The sequence below is a fragment of the Mastomys coucha genome, unplaced genomic scaffold (genome assembly GCF_008632895.1).
Source record: "Mastomys coucha isolate ucsf_1 unplaced genomic scaffold, UCSF_Mcou_1 pScaffold7, whole genome shotgun sequence".
In the NCBI taxonomy this organism is placed as follows: Eukaryota; Metazoa; Chordata; class Mammalia; order Rodentia; family Muridae; genus Mastomys; species Mastomys coucha.
Genome location: NW_022196913.1, coordinates 41,081,081 through 41,092,102, shown reverse-complemented (window position 1 = coordinate 41,092,102; position 11,022 = coordinate 41,081,081). Strand labels below are relative to the sequence as shown.

The 11,022-nt window shown below is 49.7% G+C and overlaps 1 protein-coding gene and 1 long non-coding RNA gene across 4 annotated transcripts; one reads left to right on the top strand and one right to left on the bottom strand.

Moving 5' to 3' along the window:
• Positions 1 to 291: 291 nt before the first annotated feature.
• LOC116082244 lies at positions 292 to 9,260 on the bottom strand. 3 transcript variants are annotated; one of them, XR_004115222.1, is made up of 6 exons: positions 8,510 to 9,260; positions 6,894 to 7,070; positions 6,461 to 6,615; positions 6,058 to 6,162; positions 3,922 to 4,067; positions 292 to 470 (listed from the first exon to the last, which is right to left on the bottom strand). It is a non-coding gene; the product is annotated as an uncharacterized LOC116082244 (long non-coding RNA). The 3 variants fall into 3 exon arrangements; XR_004115221.1 differs by lacking the exon at positions 292 to 470 and having other exon boundaries at positions 2,402 to 4,067; XR_004115223.1 differs by lacking the exon at positions 292 to 470 and having other exon boundaries at positions 2,402 to 4,067; positions 6,894 to 7,048.
• Nrn1 (neuritin 1) lies at positions 1,350 to 10,450 on the top strand. The gene is made up of 3 exons (XM_031359109.1): positions 1,350 to 2,006; positions 6,053 to 6,197; positions 9,259 to 10,450. The coding sequence occupies exons 1-3, from the start codon at positions 1,952 to 1,954 to the stop codon at positions 9,485 to 9,487; spliced, it is 429 nt and encodes a 142-aa protein (XP_031214969.1). The 5' UTR covers positions 1,350 to 1,951; the 3' UTR covers positions 9,488 to 10,450.
• The last annotated feature ends 572 nt before the right edge of the window (positions 10,451 to 11,022 follow it).

Sequence of the window (11,022 nt, the reverse complement as noted above, 5' to 3'; positions counted from 1 at the left end):
CCCACCCACCGCTGACATCACCAGGGGCAGGGACGGGGCTCCGCCCCTACGGCCGAGGCGGCCTTCCCGGGTTCTGCAGTTCTGCAGGGCTGCGGGCTTGGGTCCCCTCGGTGCGCGCTCTTCAGCTCCTCGGTGCGGCGAGACCCTCGTGGTCCTCCTCAGTCCCTCCACCGCCTGTCACCTGACCCCCGTTTTGCACTCTTGCCTCCCTTTCTCCGTCTGTGAGCGCACGGATGGCTGTGTGAGTCCCCAATGCAGGGGCTTCGAAAGGCAAATTAGAAGGGGTCCCCTTCTCCCTAATCCCCTCTCATTCCTGCCACTAACTTGATAGCCTTACGAGGTCGCCCTACAGTCTTGTAAAATATGAAGGTTCTTTTATTTTCTCCTTTTCGCTTATCTCTTCATTGGCTTAAGTAATACGGTTGGCCAGTGCGGCCTTCGACATTTGATCACAGACGCTGGAATTCAGGCTGGAAAAAGAGGGTGTGGTGCATTGCAGAAAAAGGAGGAAAAAAAAAATCAAAATTTAATTTAATTTAAGAAGTAGCCCTGGTTATTTTTCCATCTTACACAACCCACTACAGGACCTTGCACAAACGCAGCTGAAGAGATATTTCTTTGCTGCAGTCTATGCTGGATCATAAAAAAAAAAAAAAAAAAAAAAAAAAAAAAAAAAAAAAAAAAAAAACCCACAGCGCAGGTGTGTGTGAGTCTGGGTGTGTGTGTGTGTACCTGATGGACGTGGGTGCGTGTGTGAACATGTCAGTGCGACCCTACAAATGACCCCAGGGGGCTCCCAAGAAGGAGCTTGCACACCAGAGCTTGCCTTGGAAATTTCCTAAAGCGCTAAGAGTTTGTAAATCACAAGAATCCGAAAATTGCCTTCGCCTAGGCTTTCTTGCCCGATAGCCTTCCCAACCCCCCAAAATAGGTGTCTCTATGACTGGTATACATGTCCCTCGGGTGGGTGAACGTCGCGAAGAGTGACATTCACAAGAGGGCACGCAGAGTCTATTTCTGGGGCCCTGTGTGTGCAGAACGAACCCCCGGGGCCTGGGCGTGTACGCGCGCTCGCGTGCAGAGTGTGCAGGCGAGCTCGGGGGCGCTGAGCTCCGCTCCCGGGCGTGCGCTTTTGTGAGTGTGTGCGTGTGCTGGGGGCCGGGTTGTGTGCTCACGCGCTCAAGGCTGCGCCTAGAGCTCAGCTACGGGGCTGGAGAAAAAACGAGGGTAGGCAAGTGCGGGGTCTGCACACCGCTGAGGGCGAGAGAGGGACGATTCGGCTCGGATGCGTCTCTCCCCTCTCTCTCCCCGGCCCGAAGCTCCTCAAACCTCTGCAGGGTTGGAAGTGTCTGGGTTCGTTGTGGCGCCTGTGAAGGAGGGAGCAGGTTGAACAATCGAGTGGGCGCGCCAGGACTCCCCGGCTCCGGGCGGGGAGAGGAGAGGGAGCCCCGATTCTGCGCAGGGAGGGGGCGGGGTTGGGGGCCCCTGGAACGAGGAGGCGGGGGTGGCCACTGGGATGAGAAGCGGTCACCCCAAAGAGGCGAGATTTCGTTGAGATCGCACATTAATTGAAGATATCTGATTAATTCCAGAGTCTTATGACTATAAATGGTGATTCTCTACCAAGGTGTCTATATTAAAAAAAAAAAAATCAATCCGTGTCATCCCCCACGTCAGGCCTGCTCGTGGGCGTGAGGCTGTACTTCCTCCGCCCCCTCCTAATGGAGTGAACCATTCCCAGCTCTCCCCCCCCCCCAGCCTCTCACTCTCTCGCTCTCTTTCTGTCTCTTCCTCGCTCCCTCTCTTTCTCTCCTCCCTCTGCCTTCCCAGTGCATAAAGTCTCTGTCGCTCCCGGAACTTGTTGGCAATGCCTATTTTTCAGCTTTCCCCCGCGTTCTCTAAACTAACTATTTAAAGGTCTGCGGTCGCAAATGGTTTGACTAAACGTAGGATGGGACTTAAGTTGAACGGCAGATATATTTCACTGATCCTCGCGGTGCAAATAGGTAAGTGGCCGCCCGGTACGGCTTGGTAGGCGACCGGAGATTGCCTACCCCAGAGGCGCCTAAAGGGACTTGCTGGCCCGCATCTGCCGCTGGTTGCAGAAAACCCTGCAGACACCCACCCTGTGGTCGGGGCATTTGCTCTTGGGGATTCTGGAGTCCTGGTTGGGTTTTCCTAAAGAAAGCGATTTCTTTTGCAGGGAAGTGTGTGTGTGTGACCGGCTGTTTTCCAAGGGGGTTTTCCCCCTTTTTCTCCAAAGCGCACATCCATTTTTTTTTCTCCCTCTTTGGGGTTAAAACAGGATCTGAGCGCTCATAGCGTTTGTCCCCTGTTTTACTGCAAGATACTATCTTGAAGGGTCGAAAGGTGGAGGCAGAAATAAGAATGCCTAGGCAGCTAGGGCTGAAAAGTTTATATGCAGAAAGCAAAGATATTCTAAGGCTGCCCTCAAACTGCAGCATTTAGAACTTTGTCCTTCCCCCGCCCCTCCCCCATATCCTAGCTGCAGCCTTTGCTCCGGGCACCGCAGACTACTCCGAGAAGGATAAATCTACCAAATATGCACTGATCTACTTTTCCAGGCTCATGTGTATCTGTGATTTTACAGACTAGCATCTCTGTTATTTTTACACAGGAAAGTGGTTTAACGTGTTTGCAATATGTCTTTTCGTGTGTTTGTTATTTTTGTTTGCGGCGGTTTATGGATGGATTGATTTAGTCCCCCCTTTTTATGTTAAGGAATGTCGAGTCTCAGCTACACTGTTGGGAAGCTTTTATAAAGTTCATATATTTTTTCCATCCAAAATGCAAATGTTTTAAATACTAGTGATACCGGACGGAAACATTAACTAATGGAACTGAAAAGTGAAAGTAAGGGAGCTTATTAATAGAATGGGCAAAAGGAAAAAAAAAAATAGAAAGTCTCCAGTGGTTATTCAGGAGCTGGAGAGAACTGTTCGTGCCAGGCTGTAGCATTCTTTACGGACATATCCTTGCAGCATTTCAGGGGTGCGTCAGGGAATTTGTGTGGGACAGAGAAGGAATACTTCACATTTTTTTTTCTTCATAAGAAATATAGAGAAATTGGGGCTCTCGGAACATTAAAACTGATTCTTTCCATCGGGGTCCATATGCATTTGACATGATCTTGAGAATTTGCTTTGGGAGATTTTTTTGGTTGTTTATTTGTTTATCTTTTTGCAGATACTGTGATTTTGCAAAGCGAGGAGCATGCACCGGGATGTTGGCTTTTCCTTTAATTTTAGGAAATGACTTAATGCTTTGTATCTGGTGGTTTTGTGCCTTTGACATTAGTTCAAAGAGCTGCAGCCATTGTAGGACGTGGATCCCAAGGGCAGCAAATTCTTTAAGTGTTAGAAATAAGTGAGTGTGGCATTTTTCAGGTAGACGACTAGTGTTCATAGATTAAGAAACAGCTAATGTTTTAAGAGAGGGGCTTCACTGGAAGATACTTGGGGACTCTGTTTTCCTAGTAGATGAGAATAGAGAATATAATGAAACAGTAATTGCAGGAGAGATGCATTAAGTAACCTCAGCCTGAAAATGACCAAAATTTTCATAGTGGAATTAAAACGTATATGTTCTCAAATATCTACCTTCTTTTTTTTTTTTTCATCAGAGCCTCAGTCTTTATTAATTCATGGATAGAAGCTGTCCCAAATTACTGACATTTGGCAAGAAGCGTGGGGGTTGGGGAGGGGCGGGGAAGTAGAGGATGGAGAACGAATGAGGAAGTTTGGAATGAATGAGAGAGGTCCAAGAAATGAATGAGCAAAATGGAAACCGCACTGGATAGGGATGTAGAGGAAACAGGTCGGCTGCCTGCCTGGGGGTTACAGAAACCGGGTTCAGGGAGGGCTGGGAACTGGACCTATGTGCGCAGAGGCTTGTGCCTACCTACATCTGTCCCGCGCACTGCTTCTGGCTTTCCAGTGAGAGCTAGATCTCTAGAAGCCACAATTTCGAGTCACAGAAATGTTCTCGAATTCGTATTTTACACACGCTCACACACATGCGCTCTGCAGGGTCTGCTCCAGCAGTGCCTGGAAAAAAATAAAATAAATAAAGAGTCGGAAGGCGTCCCGCCTCCAGAAAGCCCCAAACCCTCTTTTATAATCCCGACACTGATTTTGGGGGTGAGCAATGAGTGAGGAAGGGCCTTCGGCCAGAGAGGCTAGGTTGCATTTTGTTTTCTTTTAGCAACGGCATGTTTGTAACATACATTATAGAGGAAGACAAATGCGATTTCTTTCATCGTGACCGAGCTACTGTAGAACAACGATTTATTTATTCATAAGACACGGTGTCAGTGTTTACATTTGCTTTTATTATAGTGCCAAGGGTCTTTTTTTTTTTTTTAATCGGCCTGAAGGAGAGTCTATGTCTATGGAAGGTTGTGTGCTTGCCCCATCTGAGGTGGAAGTTAACCTCGCTCCCTTCCGCAGAGCTTCCCGTTCCGGATTAGAAAGCACTAGTCCCGCCTAGCTCTTCCTGCTGCAATCTGCCAAGCGCAGCTCTCGGCTGGCTGCGGCTGACTGGGTCACCTTCCCTCGAGTCTGCAGTAGCTTGATGTTTAGGAACAGGTAGCTTCCTGAGACAGAGCCAGGTGATCTATCCTTTCTGGAGTTTTCACACCGGGATGGGAGGAAAAGAAGCCTGTGCTCTGACCCCCTAGAACCCACGGCCCATTTCCATTCTGGAATTCACCTTTTCCTCTTCTCCGCCCATACAGCGGAGCTTTGCGCCTCTCTCTAGCCCTTCAGGTACCCTGGATGTTTGTTAACCACCAGGTGGGCAGGAATGGGTTTTGAGCTGCCCTAGCCTGCCCGGAACCTAGCAAGCAGCTCTTAAATTCACCGCCTCCGAGTTTGGTTGGTTTGAGTATGGGAGCTAGGACCTCAGTGTGGCCTGAAATTTTTTCTTCTCTCTTCCCCACTACCTCTGCCACAGCTTCTACCTACTCCAACTCCCACCCCATCCCCCACCCCCTGTCGGAGCCAGAGTCTTAGGCCAGCTTGCTGGGCCCCTAGCAGCCTGGCTGCAGGCTTGAGAGGAAAGGTCCGATCTAGCTGTTTCCAGAGCTATAAAGGGAGTGTGCAAAGGTGCGAGATGCAGAGAAGCAAAGAGAAAACAGGGCGCGCGCGCACGCGCGGACACACACACACACACACACAGAGAGAGAGAGAGAGAGAGAGAGAGAGAGAGAGAGAGAGAGAGAGAGAGAGAGAGAGAGAGAGAGAGAGAGAGAGAGAGAGAGAGCTACTGAGACCAATCCTCAACCCAACTAGGTCCCTGGACATTTATTGCCCATCTTTAGAGGTGCAGAGGAAGTATTCACCTAAGAGTTTCACAAACAAGAGACCCCATGTTGGGCAATCATGATGATGATGATGATGATGATAATGATGATGATGATGATAATAATAATAATATCTTGTTCCCTTCATCTTTGCTGTCTTCCAAAGACCATTCATTCATTCATTCAGCAATTTTTTTTGTTGAGCACCTGGCAAAAATCTGGGCACCTGATGGCTATTCTGGGGGTGTGGCGCTTGATTCAGCTGTGTAAACCCCGGCCTCCCCACCTTTCTCGGCCCGTTTTCGTCCCCAGCACACTGTTTCTCAGACCTCCTCTGTCACCACAAAAATGGAAGATTGCACCGCGAGACGTGACATGGTTTTGCTGGAGGAAGTGTTGAGAGACAAGGAGGGAGTGAGGAAAAAAAAGAGTAATAAAGGAGATGAGGGAGGTGAGAAGAGGGGGCGATGAAAACAGAAAAAGAAATAGAGCGTAGTTGGGAGCAGGCTGGAGAAAATAAATGGACTCACCTCCCTGCTACCACTCTTCACCCACCCACGCTTGCTCACTTGCTCGGCTCCCTCCGTCTGCAGCAGAGGTGGGCGGAATGCAAATAGGTCATTCCTGGGCCTCCGTGTTGGATCGTAAAAGAGACCACCTCAAGGGGCCTTAGGGCCAGCAGTGGGGCAGAGTAGCGGTGGTGCTTACTGGTGTCCCTCCTCCCCACAGCTTACCTGGTGCAGGCCGTGAGAGCAGCGGGCAAGTGCGATGCAGTCTTTAAGGGCTTTTCAGACTGTTTGCTCAAGCTGGGCGACAGCATGGCCAACTACCCGCAGGGCCTGGACGACAAGACGAACATCAAGACCGTGTGCACGTAAGTGTCCTCTCTGACCCTGGGTTTCCCTTCTGCTGACTCTGCTGTGGTCAGAGTACATGTCACTCCCCACCCTTATCTTCTGCGCGTCCCCCCCAGCCCCCACCACCACCTTGTTCAATAGTCTTCTGGTCAGTCGGGATCAGTGCGTTCCTGCCTGCTGGCCAAGGCTCCCCTCCTGCTCAGTTCCCTGGTTGTGAGTCTGCCCCTTCTAAGGGGACTCTGGAGGCCTGAGGTGGGGTAAGAAAGAATCTTCCACTAACCTAAGCTTTCCACCTTTACAGGCTTGCACCCAACAGGCTTGGACCCAGGGCAAGTGGCAGTTTAGCAGTTTCTTGCTCCACAAAATCCTTTCCTTTGAGATAATCTCCAATCTTTCTTCTTGGGAGTGAGCAGCCTGCCTCTTGAACAGTTGATTCTGGTTTAAGAAGAGTTGGGGTGATGCTAGATTTACTTAAAGGCAAAGCCCCTCCAAAACATACCAAAATAGAGGCCACAAGTGCAGGGAGGAAAGGAGGTTCTCCCTCTTTCCTGGAGAAAGTCTGAAACCATATTCTGTGTCAGTGACTTGGCAGCTTGGCAGGCTTTGCCAAGGCTTTGCCAGCCCATTCCTAGGTTTTGAGTAGCCAATCTCCTTGCTCCCACCACCCCCTCCCCTTCCCATATCTGCTATCTCAGACAGGGGCAGCTACAGACCCTGGAGAGAAGAGGCCTTCATCGCCAGGCTGGGTGGTGTTTTCTCAGTAGTGGACTAGAATGCCCACAGCTGGCAGTAGGGGAGGTGTCCAGGAAACCACTGCAGTGGATTTCCACATCCAAGCTGCTGCAGGCCTTAGAAATGCTCCCGTCTCCTGCAACATACATTTTGTTTTCCTTTTGGAAAAAAGAAAAAAGAAAAAAAAAAAACAGCTGTATTCAACCATTCCCACAAAATGCCCTTGCAATAAAGCCAAATCAGGAGGTTGAAGTGCCCATTTTCCAGGTCATGCTTTATGCATGTGTGGCTCCTCTCTTCCTAAATAAGGAAGAGGGATATTCATTTAAGTTATGATCAGACGGGGGATGTCTGTCTTGCTATAAACTTCCCTAACACCTCAGTACCTACTAGAAACTCCAGGAAGTAAGTGGCTGGCTGATATTTTGCTATAAGAAAACAGTGGTATATTCCTAGCAATTTATTTTTTATCTTTTACTTTTAGCAAGACTCAGGTCCTGGAAAACATAGACAAGAGAATGGTAGGGTCCCTGAGGTTGCAGGCAGCTGGGTCCAGACCCCATTGACTTAATAGTGCTCAGCAAGTGGGTGAAGTCCAGATGTTTGCTCTTCATAACCCCATTTCAGAAGTGCTCTGTTCCTATCTGGGATACCTAAAAAAGGAGCAGTTTGTGCGTCCGTGGCTTCCCAGGTGCGGAATACTTTGGAATTCTGCAGAGGAGTTGTCCCTTGGGCCTTGCAGGGTCTGTAAATGTTGGTATTTGTTATAAACTATGGAAACGGAAAGTCCTGTGCCCAGGTCCCCAGCCCTAATAACTCAGAGAATGAGAAAGTCACTAGAAGACAGCCCAAGGTCCAGGAACTCCAACTAGCATTTATAATGTAACTCGTTATGGGCCAGAAGCAGGGTTAGAAGTGGAAGCAAAGGCGAAGCTTGCCTTCAACAAGCTTACAGTCCCGACACGGACAAAAAAATGAAAGAGCTGAAACAAACAAACAAACAAACAAACAAACAAACAAACACCCACACTGCGAAGAGCAGCTGCTGACTCTAATCTCAGGGTGCGGGCAAAGTGGGAACCAGACCTGAGTTACCAGACGCACTGATCGACCCAGCTCCGAAAGGAGACAGCGCCTTAGGAATCGATCACGCCGTGGGATTATATTTAGTTTCGGAATCTATTTTGGGTTTCCAGAAGAAAGGGGGACAATAAGAAAGGAAGGGAGGAAAAAAAAAGAAAAGGTTGCAGGAAGGTTGTGGGGGCGGGGCTGAATCTGAGCCGAGGGGTGTGCGAGTGTGTAGCGGGGGAAGGGGGAGGGGCGGCGAGGAAGCTGAGTTGGTTCAGAAACTGACCAGAGGTAGGGGATCGCAAGTCCTGCCCCGGGGGTGGGGGGACTGCATAGGTGGCCAACTTGCCCACTCTAGAGAAGTGGGTGCTACAACCTGGAGGAGGTAGGAGCCAAGCTCCTGGGTTTCAAACCGGTGATGGCTAGAAAGGAAGTTAGAGAAAGCACCCAGCTTCTAGGAACACTGGGGTTTGCAAGAGCTGGAGGAGGCTCAAGAGCCCGCTCTGGTGCCCAGGCACTTAACACTCACCGACCGGGGAACGGAGAGGAGAGGCGAGGCGAGGAGGCGGGGGCTCCCGACGCCTTTGGAGCACTGGGACTGTTGAAAGGCTGGATGGCCTCGGACGACCCGAAGCAAGTGGGGGAAACGCGGAAAGGAAGAGAGGGAAACGGAGGGTAGGGGAAAAGAAAAAGGAGGGGAGGGTGAAGAGAAGCTGGAAACAAAAGGAAGGTGTGGGGGCTGGGTGGAGGGAGAGAAGCAGGGCGAAGGCAAGAGGACCGTGGCGCAGAGAGGAGGGAAACAGAAGGGGCGAGGGGGAGGAGAATGTGAGAAGCCAGGAGGGGGAGGGCCTGGCTCGGAGCAAGTCGCCCATCTTGCGAGCTAAGAGGCATTAATGGGCCGCAGCTTGCAAGGCTTAGTGCTGTTTTCTTAGCTTTCCCGGAGGAGGGTGAGCAATCTGTTGGCGCAGGCCATGGTGCCAGCGCCACGCAGCGGGCGCGACCCCGCTCCTGGCTGTCAGGTCCCTTCTTGGCATTGGACTAGGAAAATCAGATGGGGGGGAAAGAGAGGCTCACACACCTTGGGACCGGGTTTCTGGGATGGGCCAAAGGTCAGGCAGGACGTTACTCGTTCAAACCAGGCCTCTGGGAACCGGGGGTCGAGAGGGGAGAAGATGCCCAGGAGGGTTAGAGAGGACGCAGTCACCCGGGGCGCAGACACAAGGTCCTCCCGCACCCCAAGTGACGCTACTCCTTCTGTTTTGTTCTGTTCCTCGCCAGATACTGGGAGGATTTCCACAGCTGCACGGTCACAGCTCTTACGGATTGCCAGGAAGGGGCGAAAGATATGTGGGATAAACTGAGAAAAGAATCGAAAAACCTCAACATCCAAGGCAGCTTATTCGAACTCTGCGGCAGCGGCAACGGGGCGGCGGGGTCTCTGCTCCCGGCGCTTTCCGTGCTCCTGGTGTCTCTCTCGGCAGCTTTAGCGACCTGGCTTTCCTTCTGAGCGCGGGACCAGGTCCCCCCTCCGCTCATACACCCACACTCACTTCATGCTCCCGGAAATCGAGAGGAAGAGCCATTCGTTCTCTGAGGACGTTGTGATTCTCTGTGATGTTGAAAACACTCATATGGGATTGTGGGAAAATCCTGTTTCTCTCTTATTTTTTTTTAATTTTGTTTGATTCCTTGTGTTTTATTTGCCAAATGTTACCAATCAGTGAGCAAGCAAGCACAGCTAAAATCGGACCTCACCTTTAGTCCGTCTTCACACAAAAATAAGAAAACGGCAAACTCACCCCCATTTTTAATTTTTTTTAATTTTATTTTTTTGGCAAAAGAATCTCAGGAATGGCCCTGGGCCACCTACTATATTAATCATGTTGATAACATGAAAAATGATGGGCTCCTCCTAATGGGAAAGCAAGGAGAGGAGAAGGCCAGGGGAATGAGTTCAAGAGTGGTGTCCACGTGGGAATCATCTGATGAAAAATCACGCTCGCGTCTTTCTTCCACAGTACCTTGTTTTGATCATTTCCACTGCACATTTCTCCTCCAGAAAAGCGAAAACACAGGAGTGTGGGCTTTGCATCTTAAGGATAAGAGAGAGAGAAAGAGTTTGGTATAGTGAGGCAGGTTGTCAGAAGAGACACGAGGTCACCAGGGGCCGGTTTCACCTGCTATTGTCGACGCCGCGGTCAGGTCCACTGCCTTTATTTTCCCTCCTCTCTCTTGTTTTAGCTGTTACACATACAGTAATACCTGAATATCCAACGGTATAGATCACAAGGGGGTAATCAATGTTAAATCTAAAATAGAATTTAAAAAAAAAAGATTTTGACATAAAAGAGCCTTGATTTTAAAAAAAAAGAGAGAGATGTAATTTAAAAAGTTTATTATAAATTAAATTCAGCAAAAAAATTTGCTACAAAGTATAGAGAAGTATAAAAATAAAAGTTATTGTTTGAAATGGGTGTCGTTTTGTTTCCTCCGCCGAGATTCCGGAATTCTTGGGGAACTCACGGTGCCAGGTGATAAATTCACCTGCTCACCAACTGTCTGGATGACCCGCTGACTTCATGGGGACCCTAATTAGTTAGGAAACTTGGCCATGTCTCCTAAATTTGGCTTATACTAGAGGGGGAAAAAGGAAGGGAAAAAAGGAAGTTGTTTTCAAATTAAGAGCAAGGCCTTTCCTACCAGCAATGGAGGACCGGTCTTGCACACACACCACACACATACAACACTGGTGGTCAGCGGCTACCCGGGCCCCAGGTGGGCCTGAGCCCTAACCACCGTTCCTTTGGGCTGGGCCCTAACGGCTACACACAGCTTCCTCTGTGGTGACTAGAGAAAGGAACCGCCATTAAGGGCTCCTCAGTGGGGCAGAGAGGCGAGGATCGGACGAATCCTTTCATAATTAATAAGACAGCACAACTGAAATGGCGAGGAGACGGGCCCTATTGATCTGCCAGTCGATCTGCCTCCACCTTTCCTATTTATAGGCTCCTCATGGCCTTACAAATAAGTAAATAGCCGCAG

What these genes read in the sequence shown, in the direction of transcription:
- Nrn1 (XM_031359109.1), top strand. Translation starts at nt 1,952, where the DNA reads ATGGGACTTAAGTTGAACGGCAGATATATTTCACTGATCCTCGCGGTG. An exon ending in GATCCTCGCGGTGCAAATAG is followed by an intron (nt 2,007 to 6,052) that starts GTAAGTGGCCGC and finishes TCCTCCCCACAG; the next exon opens with CTTACCTGGTGCAGGCCGTG. An exon ending in AACATCAAGACCGTGTGCAC is followed by an intron (nt 6,198 to 9,258) that starts GTAAGTGTCCTC and finishes GTTCCTCGCCAG; the next exon opens with ATACTGGGAGGATTTCCACA.